The 18,241-nt window shown below is 44.6% G+C and overlaps 1 protein-coding gene across 6 annotated transcripts in view; it reads right to left on the bottom strand.

Moving 5' to 3' along the window:
• CHKA (choline kinase alpha) overlaps positions 1 to 18,241 on the bottom strand; it is a 76,356-nt gene that overhangs the window by 11,418 nt on the left and 46,697 nt on the right. For all 6 annotated transcript variants that reach the window (XM_010599147.3, XM_064287663.1, XM_064287661.1 and 3 more), the window contains 6 exons: positions 6,572 to 6,685; positions 4,324 to 4,457; positions 3,853 to 3,954; positions 2,836 to 2,894; positions 1,080 to 1,167; positions 439 to 547 (listed from right to left, as the gene is read on the bottom strand). In XM_010599147.3, the coding sequence (XP_010597449.3) occupies positions 439 to 547; positions 1,080 to 1,167; positions 2,836 to 2,894; positions 3,853 to 3,954; positions 4,324 to 4,457; positions 6,572 to 6,685 (606 nt within the window). The remainder of the gene's footprint in view (positions 1 to 438; positions 548 to 1,079; positions 1,168 to 2,835; positions 2,895 to 3,852; positions 3,955 to 4,323; positions 4,458 to 6,571; positions 6,686 to 18,241) is intronic.

The raw sequence follows: 18,241 nt of genomic DNA, 5'->3' as shown, positions 1-18,241 counted from the left end.
AGGGTGTAATCTTTAAGGGAGCATACCACCAGGTCTTTTATCTCATGGAGCAGCTGGTGGGCTTGAATCACTGACCTTTCGGTTAGCAGCCAAGCACTTAACCATTGCGCCACCAGGACTCCTTACTATATGGGATCAAATTGTTAACTGTAACTCAAAAGGTCAAATAGGAAGCTTAGGAGGGAGTGAGTTTATGTCCATAGGGAAGAACAAACTGGAAAAGGAGGGCGAGAATTGCTGCAGAATTTGAAGCATGTAACTGACGCCACTGAATACTACACACAGAAATCGTTGAATTGGTGTACGTTTTGCTGTATGTGTTTTCAACCACCACAAAAAAAAATTAAAAGAGCTTCTCTAAAAATTAAGATGTAATTCTAACTGCATGAAATTGACTTACATAATTTCCTATCAAGTCTCTAAAAACAAGCTTCCTACCTGTTGTTTCCTGGTGGGGTACTTCCGGATGTTTGCTTTGAAAAGAGGGTACTTTTCATAGTTATAATCGTACATCCATTCACAGAAATGATTCCCAATGTCGAATCCCCTAAAATACGAGGTGAGAGAGGACACGGCCTGAGGCAAGCTGCTGGGCCAGGAGGCTCCCAGCTTACAGGGGAGAAGAGTCTGGGTCATGAGCACCCGCCCAAAACCCGCTGGACTTCCCGGCTTTACAAGAGCATGACTGCTTTCACCACAGGACAGCCCACTGGGGGCTGATCAGAGTCACATCTGCTGAAGCCATACAGGTGCCACCTGAGCCACTACTCGGGCTCCGCATGTTCAAGAGCGCCCTCTGCAGCCAGGACTTCTAGGAAAGGGTTTCAGAAGCAAAAGAAAACACAGATTCTGGATTTTAACTCTTCCTCCCCACTCCCGCTTACGCACTGAGCCAAGGACAGGGGCTGGGGCTGCCTCTTCACACAGGCACCACAGGCCACCCAGATGAACGCTTTAGCTCCCAGGGGGAGAGACTTCAACTGGGATTGGTATTTTCACCTACTCTCTCCCCTAGCTGTTTCTTCAAAGAATCAAGACAGGGGAACCCCTGGAATGAAGGATCCACTTGCACACCCCACCTGTAGTTGTAGCTGCTGTATTCAAAGTCTATCAGCATCAGCTTCTGTTTCTCAGAGTCTTCCCGGCCTTCCAGCAGTAAGATGTTACCTGCAAGAAGGTTTGGGCTTTTTACTCTGTACGTGTTTGGTCACAGCATGCTCCAGCCCTAGAAGAGCAGAGCAGAGCAAAGAGGTTTGGATCCTTTCAGGGGATCCTAACAATGCAGCCACCAACGTCGGCTCTCGGTCACGGCAGAAAGGCTGCCAGAGCACCTGTCAGGGTAGCTCCCGAGCAGCCTGCCTGGCTCTCACAGGTACCTGGTCTCTCGTCCAGTTTTCTAGGGCGGTGCTGCCCAACCCTTCACATGGTGACACAAAGGACACTGCTCGCATGCTGGAGTTCTGGCTGCCTCAGGGGCCACCAGCGGCCCTGAGGCCCGGCTGGCCCCTGGGAAGCTCAACAAAGATGCCAGCTGGAGCTCAGCTGCCACAGAGCCACGGTGGCCACGCTCTGGCCCACTGCCCTGTCCTTGTCTGTTTTCCTTCCCAACAAGGAGGCCACCAGCAGCACTCTTGCCACGGTATTTCCTTTAGTGCCAAGTCCTGGGCCAAAAGTGAGCTGAGCACCAGACTGGCTCTTCAGGCACACTCTACATGACACACAATGTCTGGGTACCACCCCCCAAGTAAACAAGCCAACGGAAACCACGCACAGTAAATGCAGCATGGGGCGGGCGGGAGGGTGGCAAACACTGGTGAGGGTCTCTGAAAAGCTCCCAGGCTCTTCAGCATACTTCTTCTGTTTTCAGTAGCAACTCAAAGGAGAACTTGAAGTAGACGCCCAAAGCAGCCAAGTAAACATACACCCTATTCTTTCTACACTTTGCCATCACTTGAGCCAAACCTCTCGGCGACACCTGTGCAGTTTATTGGCCCACTTCCAGAAGGGCAACGCACACGGCTACAGCTGAAATTTCCATCCCATGCTTGACCTGAGACTTCTGCCTCCCAGCTTAAACTAATTATTATCGACAGGGGGCTATTCTCAAAAATAAAAACAAAATGGTGACCCTGGCAAGGCAGGGCCTGCGGCTGAACCTCAGCTGCAGCTAGGGAGGGCAAGGACAAAAGCACAAAGCAGCAGCCGCATCGAGGAGAAGCCAGCAGCATAGCTGCGAGCGGTGCAGTCTGTGGGAACCTCTGGTTAGATGCAGTCGGAATGCCTGCTGGGCGATGTTCTGGCACAGTAAGGGATACGACGGCACTGGAGCTTTCTAAAGCAGAGGACCCCAATGTCATTGCCAGCCCAGGGAACCGAGAGAACTGAGAAGAGAGGAGAGGCTTTGCTAGGCTGCCATGTGCTGCGTGGTGTGCAAGGGAAAGGCCAGCACTGATTCAGGAGGCTATCTTGTTTCTTAATTGTTTTTTCAGATTAAAAAGGTCATAGATGTTCACCGTAAAGATTTAAACACTGAAAAAAAGCACAACTTAGAAAGTTTAAGTTCCTATTCTCCACCCCCGGTTAGTGAAAATTCAGATTTTTTTCTATGAATATATTTTTTACACAAAGGGATGATACCCTACATGTTTTTCTGAAAGTAGTTTTTTTCCTCTTAATTTATCCTGGAGCTCTTTCTGTTGCCTGTCTAACGTGGTCTCATCTGTTTTAACAGATACACAGTACTTCATTGTGTGGCTGTGCCATCATCAACACTGGAGGTAATCTTGTAAACATGGGCACAAGCCCCATCTTAGTGTAACAGGAAGCAATTCTTACCTTCTTGACAGTCATTGTGACAAAATACAACTGGAGACGGAGTGGATTCAAGCAGTGATCTGGAAAAGGAAGGCGTCACTATCACACATCACACTTCTGAGATGCCAACAGCCGCACTCGCCCAGCATGCACGGCACTGACTGGTGTGCCACGCCAACCCACAGCCCAGGTATACTTCTCATGGAGAACAGTACTATTATGTGACACCGGTTCTATCGTGACTCCAACTACCACTACCACGTGTCTCCCCGCAGGCCCTCTGCAGGTGCCGCTGCTCTGCCTGGAGCCCTCCCCTTCCTCACCCCCAGGTCTTGGCCTGCACAGCTCCCCTCGCTGAGCCCTCTGCCCACCCAAGCCCACTGGGAACCGCCCCGCCTTGGTCTCCATTTTGGCCTCTGGTTTCCTCCGTAGCATTCATCACGATTTGACGTGATTTTATGTGTTTCCTTGGTTTCTGTCTCTCCCAATAAAACAGAGGCCCCTTTGTCTTGGTCACCACTTCCTCAGCCCCAACCCTAACGCCCAACACAGTAGAAACTCCAATATTTGAGTAATGAAAGGTGTAAATACCTGTCAGAGGAGGTATGTGAGGACCTAGCCTCATGCTGAAGACAGTACAACAGCCTCTGCTCAGAGGAGACCAGGACTGAGATTCCCACTGGTCCCCCCAGAGCTCAGTTTAACCGTTTCCTTCATCGGCTTAACAATGGCCCACCTGCCCCGTGATTTTCCCTATTGCCCTCCACCAACCCATTCCCTTGGCTTAAAATCACCTGAAATTTTACTTCCTCCACAAAACCTCCATGGACTGACTGGAGGAGAAGTGACAGCATTTGCATAAAAATAATGCCAGATGACAACATTCCCCTGTTTAAATTCTCTGCCAAAGCACAATAAAATGCCGGACACAGGAATGCTTAATCAATGTGCACTGCAGACAGTTTGAGTTGACTAAGAACATACAAATTTCTGGACAAATGTTAACGACTAAGTCAGAAAATGAAAGCAGATGCTCACCTCAGGTTTTCCATTTCCAAAGGCAGGTTGTAACTGAGGAGTTTGTGTAGTTTCAGTCTGGATTCCCCGGTAAATTTGATTCTCAGCACTTGATTTAGATATCTTTGCCAAAAAAGGGAACAAAGGATCAGTGCACAACACACTCAGGCCTGTTCCTGGGGTTTCAGTTAAACATTAACACCAGAACGGGCACACCGCAGTGGGAGGGGGGTTCGCTGCGTTGCAGGAAGTCCATTTACTGCCCACCCACCCTTGTGACTGCATCTCTGCAAACAAGTCTTTCCTGATTCAGAGATTAATTTAAGAGATGAACAGAGCCTGCTGGCAGCTGGCATCTCCCAGAGTCAGAGGATGACCTTTGCCCATAAGCTTTGCCTACTACGGTGGCTCAGGTGTTCGAGTTGGGCACTTCCAGGCACTTCTGTGCCACTAATGGAAGCTGAGTTAGGACCAGGTGAGCGGACCACTTACTTTTCCATTGTTCCAAAAAGCCACTTTGGTTCCTTATTGAATGGCATTTTCATACCATGAAATGTGGCCATTTTCTCAGCTACTTCTGCAGAAATATCTGGTAAACTTAATTCTTCAGTATCTAATCGTCGGCTCTGGAATGAAAAAGGGAGGTAGAAAATGGCACTTACCCGGAAGCATCTCACAACATGGATGAATCTGGAAGGCATTTTGCTGAGTGAAATAAGTCAATTATAAAGCGACAAATATTATATAAGACCACTACTATAAAAACTCACAAAAAGGTTTTACAAACAAAAAGAAACAATCTTTGATGGTTCTGAGGGAGGGGAGGGGCAGGGATGGAAAAACACTAAATAGACAATAGGTAAGTGATAACTCTGGTGAAGGGTAAGATAGTACACAATACTGGGGAAGCCCACACAACTTGTCCAAGGCAAGGTCATGGAAGCTCCACAGACACATCCAAACGCCCTGAGCGACTGAATTACTGGGCTGAGGGCTGTGGCTACTGTGGTCTCGGGGAACATCTAGCTCAGTTGCCATAACACAGTTTATTAACAAAGTGTTCTACATTCTACTTTGGTGAGTAGCGTCTGGGGTCTTGAAAGCTTGTGAGCAGCCATCTAAGATACTCCACTGTTCTCACCCTGTCTGGAGCAAAGAAGAATGAAGAAAGCAAAAGACACGAGGGAAAGGTTAGTCTGAAGGACTAATGGACCACAAGTACTACAGCCTCCACCAGACTGAGTCCAGCACAACTAGACGGTGCCCAGCTACCATCACTGACTGCTCTGACACGGACCACAATAGAGGGTCCCAGACAGAGCTCCACAAAGATGTAGAACAAAATTCTAACTCACGAGAAAAAAAAGACTAGACTTACTGGTCTGACAGAGACTGGAGAAACCCTGACAGTATGGCCCCCTAATACCCTTTAACTCAGTGATGAAGTCACTCCCAAGGTTCACACTTCAGCCAAAGGTTAGACAGGCCCATAAGACAAAATAAGACTAAAGGGGCACACCAGATCAGGGGCAAGAACTAGAAGGCAGGAGGGGACAGGAAAATTGGTAATAGGGAACCCAAGGTTGAGAACGGGAGAGTGTTGACATGTTGTGGAGCTGGTAACCAATGTCACAAAACAATATGTGTACTAATTGTTTAATGGGAAGCTAGGTTGTTCTATAAACATTCATCTAAAGTACAATAATAAGAAAAGAAAATGGCACTTACCTGAGTGGCCTAAAACATCGACCTTACAGTTCTAAGAACTAGCATCAGTTTTTACAGGGCATCTAACTCCCACTCAACGCCCAAAATTCCCTTAGGAATGGCTATGGTGCCCAGCAGTCGCTACAGTTCTTTCACGACTGAGTGGTAGGCCACCTCCTGCCAGTCACACATGCACGCTACACAGGGTGGCCTCTCGTGTACACGACACCACAGGGCAGGGGATGGTCTTAGTCCTGGGGAAGCTGACCACTCAGGTAAGAGGGGAATCCATTCTCGAATTTCCAAGCCTGGCTGGGAGTGGAAGGCAGACCAGCGAGGATCAGTACCACCAACCACACAAGTTAGCTCTGAGGGACCAGCATCGCCCTTCAGGGGCATGTTTCATGAGAATTCTTGAGAGCCAGGTGTGAGGAAGGGGCAGGGCCATACTTCAGATACAACACAGACTCTACGAGAGGGCACCCTGCTAGATTTAACAGCAACATGAAAACTGACCCAGGAAGACAAGAAAAGGAAAATAATCCCGACTTTTTGGAAACAGCCGATTTGAGCTAGGCCTTGAAACGTGGGAGGGATCTGACAGTGAAGATGGGGGGTGGGGAGGTTCTAAACAGTGGGAAGGTGTAAACAGACAGAGGTGGGGTAACTAAGACAGTGAAGAGACAGTGATCACTGTGGGGGGTGGGGGTGGCAGAGATGTAACAGGGAGAGGACAGGGTGGGCGCTCTAGCAGCGAGTTCTATGAAGTTGAGAGTGACAAGGTAAAAAACGGACTATTTCAGGGCAAGCAGCCTTAGGAGATGATGGAATGCTAAGTTGCATATCTGTTTTTAATTTTGGATGAATACATCTTTGCAGGAAAGGCAGGTTCTCACGTAAGTCGGAAGAAAGTGTGTTTCCCTTTATTTCTGATGCAGTTTAAGAACAGGTCACGCTGAGTATTTCAACGAGACCAAGAGCCCCTCTTCTGTCCTTGGGACATGTCAGCAGAACAGTCAGGAACACATCTTACCGGAATGAACTGCTCCAGCCGGCCTTGGGGAAAGATCCCATAGAGTTTTGGACCCAGAGACCTCTCCGCAAGAATGGCAAACATCACACTCTCCAGAACCATGGCCTCGGCCCCCTGAAACAACAGTGACAGGTCAGAGGTTCCCTGGGGGACCCCGCGTGCTTTTACAGTAACGGGCTCACCGACTCCTCACGACAACAATTCGACGTTTATTATGACCATCATCTCCACTGTAATTACGGAGAACGGAGGCTCCAAGTCACAGGTCTTGTGAGCTGCAGACCCATGCTTGCGGGCACTACACTGTATTGATGAGCCTGCAACTGCAAGTTTAATGCAGGTCACTGGCTCCAGAAATAGGACAATTATCAATCGGTGCTTTTACTGCTTCTATTTATATTAAAAATCTGTGTCTGAGTCTCACCCTTGGCATCTCATCAAAGGTCATGATACCATTCATCCTTGTGACGGCCCGTGTGCCTTTCAGTTGAGAGAGCGAGTGACAGTGAAGGGTCCAAAGGACCCCTGCCTCGTTAAGCTGGTCTATGGGTCCACTAAGCTTGAGAATTACTTAGATCGGGGTCTCTGGCTTTTTGGCCCAAGGAGCATTCTTGCATGGCACATTCAAGGTTTCTATTTTCCACCCAGCCTTTTAGCCTCTGTAGTTCAGTGTTTGTCTTCTTGCCAAAATCTTTACGATGCTCAAACGCTCTGTCTTCAACCCCACTAACTAGTGAGAGACCTATAATCATTTTGCCTTCAAATACCATCCTTCAGGCTCAATTCACTTCTTAAGTCCTTTTTCCCTTAAACAGCAAATCACAGCTTTAGAGTCCTCATCTGCTGGGGTGAAGGCACTGGAAAGGAATCGTTCTTAACCAGAAGGTGCACCTAAATCTCAAGAGCTTTTACAAATTAAGATTCCTGGGTCCTAACCCCAGTGTTTCTAAGTCAGCATGTCTAAGGAAGGGTGCTGACAAGCATGTTCTGAAATGGTTTCCAGATGATTCTAAGTCACCCCTTGTTAAGAAGTGTGCTGGGGGGGAGGGATATGATTCCCAAGCAACACTGCTCAGGATCAAACAGTGTGCTTTAAAACATACTCACATTACAACACAAGCCTAGAAGCTAACAGCACAAACTCATTAGGCAATACATAATACTGGAGTTAGTGAGAAGGAAAAAAAAAAAAAAAAACCAGAAAAGGGTACTCCCAAAGGCTATCAGGACCACATGAAAGTACAAAGTACTTCACTCATGTTTCATCGTGTGGGGAGGAAAATGGGTTTGTTGGTAATCCCCCACAATTACAGTTTAACCAACAGCTTATGTGACCCCCCAATTACGGTTACTCTATCTCTTGTAAGGCCATGTCTTTATCTACTAATTTGAAACGCTGTGTATATGACAACACAGATATAACACCAGTCTATGCAGCATTTGATATCAGATATGTATTTCTAAGACCTTAAGGGAGCCCGGGTGGCAGAGTGGTTAAGCAATCAACTGCTAACTAACAGGTGGGTGGTTTAGAGCAACCAGCGGCTCTGCGGATAAAGATGTGGCAGTCGGCTTCTGCAGAGATTCACAGCCTTGGAACCCCGATGGGGTCGCTAGGAGTTGGAATCGACTCAGTGGCAATGGGCTTTGGGTTTTTTAAAGACAAAGACAACAGACACTTAATGTCTGTATGTAGTTCACAGTCCCTCGTTTGATGCGCAGAAGCCTGTCCAGGAGGCACAGTCACTGCCAGCCCTTTCAACCTCAAGCCCTGCTTCACACACACTCCACAGCGGACTTTATCCAAAGTCCATGTGTCCCCCAGATGATCTACCTCCAGACAGACTCCACTGCCACCCAGTGAGACCCACCCCACAGGGGTGGAACTCAGCACCTAGACTAAGTGATCGGCTCTTCACAGCCCACTGCTGACTGTAGATCTCCCACCCTAAACTTCCAACCCGCTCCCCAGTCATTTCCAAAAAGGTGGATTTCTTCCGTCTGGGTATCTTGAATTCTGTAGGAATTAAAATTTGTCTTTCAACCTTGCTCAACGTGGAAAGGCTAATCGGAAGGGCAGCAGGCTGGCACTGCAGAAAGCACATACATGTATCCAGGCCCAAATACCCCTTTCAAGTTTGAAACTGAAAATGTTATGCACGGACACAGAACCTCACTTTATTATTCCAGCAAGTTTAACATTTTGTGCAGGGCTTGATTTTGTGTTAAACCTCCGAACACTTCCCCACTTGCTACTTAAGGGAACTGAGCATAGTAGAGTGGGGCTGAGCAGCCGTGGCGGCAGCATGCCACTCCACACACGCTCCACCTCAGCCTCAGGCCATTGGATCACAGCTGCAGACAGTCGAGGGAATGCTGGCCCCACTTTCTCAGAGGAGAAGGTCAATACCTCAGCTTGAAATCCTCCTATTTATATTTAGTTCAGCGTCAGGAATCCATTCACCCAAAAAACGTTTCGTGAACCTTCCATATATCTGTCACTGTGCCGGGTGCCAGGGAAACAACACAGAATGAGACAAGGCTCCCCTCAAGGAGCTTAACATTCTACAGAGAGGACAGGCCACAAATGAGTAAACACAACTACACACCAGGGTCGCCACCATGAAGGAAACAGAAAGGCTGATGTGGCAAGTGCAGCTGGGGGGTGGTTTCTTCTGAGGAGGTTAACACTGATCGGAGGCCTGAGGATGAGAGGGAGCCGTGGAAAGACTGTGAGAACGCAAGGAGACCCTGAGGTAGCCGCCAAGTTTGGCACATTCAAGGGACTGGAACAGGGCCTGTGTAGTTGCAGCGAGTAATCAAGTAAAAAAACCGAAAGAAAACAAACCCAGTGCCATCGAGTCGATTCTGACTCATAGCAACCCTATAGGACAGAGCAGAACTGCCCCATAGAGTTTCCAAGGAGTGCCTGACAGACTTGAACTGCCGACCCTTTGGTTAGCAGCCGTGGGACTTAACCACTATGCCACCAGGGTTTCCAATCAAGTAAAAGAGAGAGTAAAAAAAAATCAGCCTGGAAAAGGTAGTGAGGCTGTGAGTGGTGATGTCAAATCAGCTAAGTGCCTGGGAAAGCTGGTGAGGCTGTGAGTGGCGACGTCAAGTCAGCTAAGTGCAGGCCTGGGCCAAAGCTAAAACCCAGGGGTCTTCAGCGTGTTGATGAAGCTTAAAGCTAATGAAGACCTGGATGAGATCTCCTAGGAGCGTACCGCCCAAGGAACCAGGGCAGGGTCAAGCACACCCGGCACTAACGTAGCAGCAGTGGCTTTAAACGGTTTGCCACCCAGAGTAGGAAATGAAGTTTACCAGACCACCTAAGGCGCATGCACAGCCCTGAAGCAAACATCACACACGGCAACACTTTCCATCCCAACTGTGCAATGCTTGCTAATATTTCCTACTTATTTCATTACAAACAACCAACAAAAATGCTGATATTTCAAGCCCCACTAGAGGCTTACAGCCCACAGTTTGAAAAGCTGGCTTAAATTTGGGGAGGAGAGAGAGGAGCCAGGCAAGGAGAAGGGGAGGAGAAGCGAGGCGCGGGGGTGGAAGAGGCCGTCTGTGTCGGGTGCTGCTGGGAGGTTGACCAGGAGGAGAAGACGTGTCTGCGGGATCTGGCAACGTGGAGGGTACTAGTGAGACAAATAGGACGGGCGTCAGGAGTGGTGGGGGCAGGTGCCAGGCTGCGGCAAGATGAAGAGCAGACAGAGGAGGGGAGGGAAGCTGGACAGGGCAATGGACCTGAGGCTGTTTATACTGACTTCTCATTTTATCTGGAAAGTGTTATTTCTCTAAAAAAGATAAACTTCAGTTAATACCCACATCAGTATCATGAACCTCTTGGGAAGACACAACATCATGCCTGTGGTGGTATTCTCAAAAATGTGTTACCTCCTCCCTCCAATTATGACAAAACATCAGACAAACCTAAGTTGAGGGGACATTTCACAAAGTAACCGAACTGTACACTTCACAAGCATTAAACAAAAAAAAAAAAAAAAAAAACAAACCCAGTGCCGCCGAGTCGATTCCGACTCATAGTGACCCTATAGGACAGAGTAGAACTGCCCCATAGAGTTTCCAAGGAGCGCCTGGTGGATTCGAACTGCCGACCCTTTGGTTAGCAGCCGTAGCACTTAACCACTACGCCACCAGGGTTTCCTCACAAGCACTAAGACCATGAATAACAAAAAAGATGGTGGAACTGTTACAGGTTGGAGGAGATTGGCACAGTGGTTAAAGCACTCGATACTAACTGAAAGGTTGGCATTTTGAACCTACCAGTGGCTACATGGGAGAAAGATGTGGCAGTCTGCTTCCTTAAAGATTTACAGCCAAGGAAACCCTATGGGCCAGTTCTATTCTGTCCTATGGGGTAGCCAGGAGTTGGAATTTGACTTGATAGCAATGCGGTTTTTTGGAAAGAGAAATAGCCAAAAGCAATGTAGGATCCTGGACACAATAAAGGACCACGTTTGTGGAAAGCGTGTGAAATTCAAATAAGGTCTGCAGTTTAGCTGTTACCAAAGTTAATTTCCAGGTTTGATCACTGTACCACATTTAAGATGCTTGCATTAGGGGAAGCTGGGCGAGAGGTTTAAGGGAGCTCTCTGTGATATATCTACAACTTTTCTGTTAGGCCTAAAATTAGTCCAAACTAAAACGTTAAAAATAAATAAATGCGAGGTGGGGCCAAGATGGCAGAGTGGCCAAACTCTTCCACTGATCCCTCTTACAACAACCAAAAACCAAACCCACTGCCGTCGAGTCGATTCCGACTCATAGCGACCCTGTGGGACAGAGTAGAACTGCCCCATACAGTTTCCAAGGAGCGCCTGGCAGATTTGAACTGCTGACCTCTTCGTTAGCAGCCATAGCACCTAACCACTATGCCACCAGGGCTTCCTCTTACAACAAAGACCCCCCCCAAAAAGTGAAAAGATTATATTTATGACAAGATAGCCCTGAACATTAAAGGCAAAGTTAGAAGACAGACAGAGTGGCAGGGGGAGGTAGAGACGGTTCAGAAGCAGAGAGGAGTTACCAGACCTAAATCACCAGGATCCCCCAAGCACCATTCCCAGGAGTGACTGTGGTGGGCTGGTAGTACCGTTCGGCTGTAGTTTCCTCAGGGAGACACATCCAGCTGAAAAGCCTACCCACGCCTCTGGAATCAGAGAAGAACGGTGCTTCACCTTGGCAAAAGCTAAGTACTTGCATATATTTTAACGCGCGCCCCCCCACCCGCCCCCAAGCTAGCTTCAGTGGCTGTTTATTTCCCTGGGCCTGAGATAGGTTCTGCTGAGGGCCCTGAGCCATTCTCCAGGCCTTGGAGAAGAAATAAATTCATAACTGGGGGAAAAGATAATTTGCCAGCTCCACTAACCTGGGAAGCTCAGGACAGAAGTGGCTCCTGTCCAGGCATAAATGGTCTACGGACTTTGAATACCTTCCCCCCCTGCATGGACTTGTGTGGGCCTATTTCAGGGGAAGAGTCCCTTGTTGGCAGACTGAAACTGTTTCAACTGTGTGGTGCAGAGGTGGGTGTTTGATGTTTGACAGCACTTTGCTTATTAAACAGGGTCCTGACCTACCCACATCAGGGGCCTAAGGACTGCTGGCTCCACTCAGGTCACCCAGCCACTCACAAATGGGGCCCCAGGATAACCGGTACTTACTAGTCCTTACAACCAAAAACACTGGATGCCCACGGTCCATCTGCAGAACCCACCCACCTGTGTGCTCTAGGACACAGGGACGTGCTTTCCTCACAGACACCTGGGGGATGGTTGTCAGCCGCCTGCCTTCTTCACAGTGTGACCCTCTGCTGCAACCAGATACCTGTACCTACACCAATCACCCCTGCCCCTCTAAGAATGTAGGACAGAGGCTGTACCACATACTTGGTGACCAACTACCTGGACACCTGAGCTGAATCCTTACAAGAAAAGTGAATGGACTCCTAGGCTCATATACCTGATAACAGCTCTAGCCATCTGGTGACAGGACATCAGAGCTTCAAAGGCAAAAATATGCAAGCAAGCTCACTCAAGCAACCTATCTGGGCATAACAAAACAAAACAAAGCAAGAAGCTAGGACACAGTAAGCAAACTTACAGTAAACTAATACAATAACTTACAGATGGCTCAGAGACAACAGTCAATATCAATCAAATCACACAAAGAAGGAGACCATGACGGCTTCAACCAGCTCTCAGAACAAAGAATCAAGGGATCTTCTGAATGAAGGTGAATCCCTAGAATTACTGGATGCAGAATACAAAAGGTTAATATACAGAACTCCTCAAGACATCAGGAATGAGATCACGAAGCAGATCAGGCAATACGCAGGTCAAGACACGGAACACGCAAATAAAGCAGCTGAAGAAATTAAAAAGGTTATTCATAAACACAATGAAAAATTTAATAAGCTGCAAGAATTCATAGAGAGACAGAAATCAGAAATCCAGAAGATTAACAATAAAATTAAAGAATTAGACAACTCAACAGAAAGTCAGAGGTGCAGAACTAAGCAGAAAGCAGAACTGGTGACACTGAAGATAACGCCCTTGGCACGAATATATCTGAAGAAAAATCACAAAAAAAGATTTAAAAAAATGAAAAAACCCCAAGAATCATGTGGGACTCTATCAAGAGAAATAACCTATGAGCGACTGGAGTACCAGAACAGGGAAGGATAACAGAAAATATAGAGAGAATTGTTGAAGATTTGTTGGCAGAAAACTTCCCTGATATCATGAAAGATGAGAAGATAACTATCCAAGATGCTCATCAAACTCCACATAAGGTGGATCTTAAAAGAAAGTCACCAAGACATATTAAAATCAAACTTGTGAAAACCAAAAGTAGAGAATTTTAAGAACAGCTAGGGATAAACGAAAAGTCACCTACAAAGGAGAGTAAGAATAAGCTCAAACTACTCGGCAAAAACCATGCAGGCAAGAAGGCAATGGGATGACTTATATAAAGCACTGAAGGAAAAAAACTGCCAGCCAAGACGCATATATCCAGCAAAACTGTCTCTCAAATATAAAGGCAAAATTAGGACATTTCCAGATAAACAGAACTTTAGGGAATTCATAAAAACCAAACCAAAAACTAGAAGAAATACTAAAGGCAGGTCTCCGGTTAGAAAATCAGTAATATCAGATATCAACCAAGGACCAGAACACTGGACAGAGCAATCAGATGTCAACCCAGCTAGGGAAATCACAAATATAAATCAAGATTAAAAAAAAAAAAGCTCAAAAAAAGAGAAACAGCCATGTTATTATGTAAAAGAAGACAACAATAAAACAATAAAGAGGGACTAAGAAATGTAGTCACAGGTCTTTCATGTGGAGAGGAAGACAAGGCGATATAAAGAAACAAAAGTTAGGTTTAAACTTAGAAAAACAGGTGTATTAAGGTAACCACAAAGGAGACTAACAATCCTGCTCATCAATATAAAATACAAGAAAGAAACAGAGACTCAGCAGACACGAAATCAACTACAATGAATGAGAGGAAAAGACAATGAACTACTCAGCACAAAAAATTAAGTGGGAAAAGAAACTATCAACACCACACAAAAAAAGACATCAAAATAACAGCACCAAACTCCTACCTATCCATAACTACGCTGAATGTAAATGGACTGAATGCATGAACAAAGAGAGTGTTGCAGAACGGATTAAAAAAACACCATCCATCTATATGCTGCCTAGAAGAGACACACCTTAGACTTAGAGACACAAAAGATCTAAAACTCAAATGATGGAAAAAAATATATCAAGCAAACAACAATCAAAACAGAGCAGTAGTGGCAATATTAAATTCTGACAAAATAGACGTTGATCAAGTTAAATCCACCACAAAGGATAAAGAAAGACACTACATAATGATTAAAGGGATGGTATACCAAGAGGATATAGCCATGTTAAATATTTATGCACCCAGTGACAGGGCCCCAAGACACATAAAACAAACTCTAACAGCATTGAAAAGTGAGACAGACAGCGCCACAATTATACTAGGAGACTTTAACACCCCACTTTCGGTGAAGGACAGAACATCCAGAAAGAAGTTCAATAAAGACACGGAAGATATAAATGCCACAATCAACCAACTTAACCTCACAAACATATACAGAACACTCCACCCAAAAGCAGCCAAGTACACTTTCTTGTCCAACGCGCATGGAACATTCTCCAGAAGAGACCACATATTAGGCCATAAAGCAAGCCTTAACAGAACCCAAAACATCAAAGTATTACAAAGCACCTTCTCTGACCATAAGGCCGTAAGAGTAGAAATCAGTAACACAAAACGCAGAGAAAAGAAATCAAACACCTGGAAGCTGAACGATACCATGCTCAAAAACAGCTGTGTTACAGAAGGCATCAAGGATGGAATAAATAAATCCATACAATTCAATGAGAATGAAAACACTTCCTATTCAGAACCTTTGGGACACAACTAAAGCAGAGCTCAGAGGTCAATTTCTATCAATAAATGCACACACGCACAAAGGGCCAAAATCAAAGAACTGTCCCTACAACATGGACAAATACAAAGAGAGCAACAAAAGAAACCCTCAGGCACCAGAAGAAAGCAAATAATAAAAATAAGAGCAGAATTAAATGAAATAGAAAACAGAAAAACAATTGCAAGAATTAACAAGACCAAAAGCTGGTTCTTTGAAAAAATTAACAAAATTGATAAACCACTGGCAAAACTGACAGAAGAAAAACAGGAGAGGAAGCAAATAACCCGAAAAAGAAATCAGATGGGCGATATTACAACAGACCCAAATGAAATTAAAAGAATCATATCGGATTACAACGAAAAATTGTATTCTAACAAATTTGAAAGAAACACTACCTACCCTAAACTACCACAAACAGAGGTAAAACAACTAAACAAACCCATAACAAAAGAAGAGATTGAAAAGGTAATTTAAAAACTCCCAACAAAAAAAAGCCCTGCCTGGAAGGCTTCACTGCAGAGTTCTACCAAACTTTCAGAGAAGCATCAACACCACTACTACTACTAAAGGTATTTATTTCAGAGTATAGAAAAGGATGGAATACTCCCAAACTCATTCTATGAAGCCACCATATCCCTGATACCAAACCAGGTAAAGACACCACAAAAAAAGAAAATTACAGACCTATATCCCTCATGAACTTAGATGCAAAAACCCTCAACAAAATTCTAGCCAACAGAACTCAACAATATATCAAAAAAAAATAATTCACCATGACCAAGTGGGATTCACAGCAGGTATGCAGGGATGGTTCAACAACAGAAAACCAATTATGTAATCCATCATATAAATAAAACAAAAGACAAGAACCACATGATCTTATCAATTGATGCAGAAAAGGCATTTGAAAAAGTTCAACACCCATTCATGATAAAAATTCAGCAAAATAGGAATAGAAGGAAAATTGCTTAACATAATAGAGGGCATATATATAAATATATATATATTTTTATACAAAGCCGACAGCCAACATCATCCTAAATGGAGAGAGCCTGAAAGCATTCCCCTTGAGATCGGGAACCAGACAAGGATGCCCTTTAGCACCACTCTTATTCAACATTGTGCTGGAGGTCCTAGCCAGAGCAATTAGGCTAGATAAAGAAATAAAGGGCATCCAGATTGATAAGGAAGATGTAAAAGTATCTCTATTTGCAGATGACATGATCTTATACATGGAAAACCCTAAGGAATCCTCAAGAAAACTACGGGAACGAATAGAAGAGTTCAGTGGAGTATCAGGATAGAGTATAAACATAAAAATCAGTTGGATTCCTCTACACCAACAAAAAGAACACTGAAGAGGAAATCACCAAATCAATACCATCTATAATAGCCCCTGAGAAGATAAAATACTTAGGAATAAATCTTACTAGAGACGTAAAAGACCTATACAAAGAAAACTACAAAACACTACTGTAAAAAACCAAAAGAGACCTACATAAAAGGAAGACTTAACATTGTAAAAATGTCTATTTTACCAAAAGCAATCTATAGATACAATGCAATTCCTATCCCAATTCCAACGACATTTTTAATGAGATGGAGAAACAAATCACCAACTTCATATGGAAGGGAAAGAGACCCGGATAAGTAAAACATTACTGAAAAAGAAGAACAGAGTGGGAAGCCTTACTCTACCTGATTTTAGAACCTACTATTCCACCATAGTAGTCAAAACAGCCTGGTAATGGTCCAACAACAGATACAATGGAACGGAACTGAGAATCCAGACACAAATCCATCCACATGTGAGTAGCTGATGCTTGACAAAGGCCCAAAGTCAGTTAAATAGGGAAAAGACAGTCTCTTTAAGAAATGGTGCTGGCATAACTGGATATCCATCTGCAAAAAATGAAACAAGACCCATACCTCACACCATGCACAAAAACTAACTCAAAATGGATCAAATACCTAAATATAAAATCCAATATGATAACGATCACAGAAGGAAAAAATAGGGACAATGCTAGGAACCCTAATACATGGCATAGACAGTACACAAAACATTACTAACAATGCAGCAGAAAAACTAGATAACTGGGAGCTCCTAAAAATCAAACACCTATGCTCATCCAAAGACTTCACCAAAAGAGTAAAAAGGTTACCTACAGACTGGGAAAGAGTTTTTAGCTATGACATTTCCGATCAGCATCTGATCTCTAAAATCTGCATGATACTGCAAAAAACTTAAGAAAAAGACAACTAACCCAATTAAAAAATGAGCTAAGGATATGAACAGACACTTCACTAAAGAAGACATTCAGGTAGCTAACAGATAAATGATGAAATGCTCACCATCATTAGCCATTAGACAAATGCAAATCAAAACTACAATCAGATTCCATCTCATTCTAATTAGGCTGGCATTAATCCAAAAAACACAAAATAATAAATGTTGGGGAGGTTGTGGAGAGACTGGAAAACTTATACATTGCTGGTGGGAATATAAATTGGTATAACCTCTTTGGAAATCAATTTGGTGCTTTCTTAAAAAACTAGGAATAGAACTACCATATGATCCAGCAATCTCACTCCTTGGACTATATCCTAGAGAACTAAGAGCCTTTACACAAACAGACATATCTACACCCATGTTCCTTGCAGCACTGTTTACAATAGCAAGAAGATGGAAGCAACCAAGGTGTCCATCAACAGATGAATGTATAAATAAATTACGGTATAATATTCATACAATGGAATCCTATGCATCAATAAAGAACAATGATAAATCTGTGAAACATTTCGTAACACGGAGGAATCTGGAAGGCATTATGCTGAGTGAAATTAATCAGTTGCAAAAGGGCAAATATTGTATAAGGCTGCTATTATAAGAACTCAAGAAATAGTTTAAAGAGAGAAGAAAATAATCTTTGATGGTTATGAGAGTGGGGAGGGACAGAGGGAGAGATGTTTTCACTAATTAGAGAGTAGATAAGAACTATTTTAGGAGAAGGAAAGACAACACACAATACAGGAGAGGTCTGCACAACTGGACTAAACCAAAAGCAAAGAAGTTTCCTGAATAAACTGAATGCTTCGAAGGCCAGCGTAGCAGGGGCAGGGTTTAGGGACCATGGTTTCAGGGGACATCTAAGTCAATT

This window comes from Loxodonta africana, chromosome 7 (assembly GCF_030014295.1).
Source record: "Loxodonta africana isolate mLoxAfr1 chromosome 7, mLoxAfr1.hap2, whole genome shotgun sequence".
In the NCBI taxonomy this organism is placed as follows: Eukaryota; Metazoa; Chordata; class Mammalia; order Proboscidea; family Elephantidae; genus Loxodonta; species Loxodonta africana.
The sequence above is the reverse complement of the archived record's forward strand: the minus strand, read 5'-3'. Positions and strand labels throughout refer to the sequence as shown.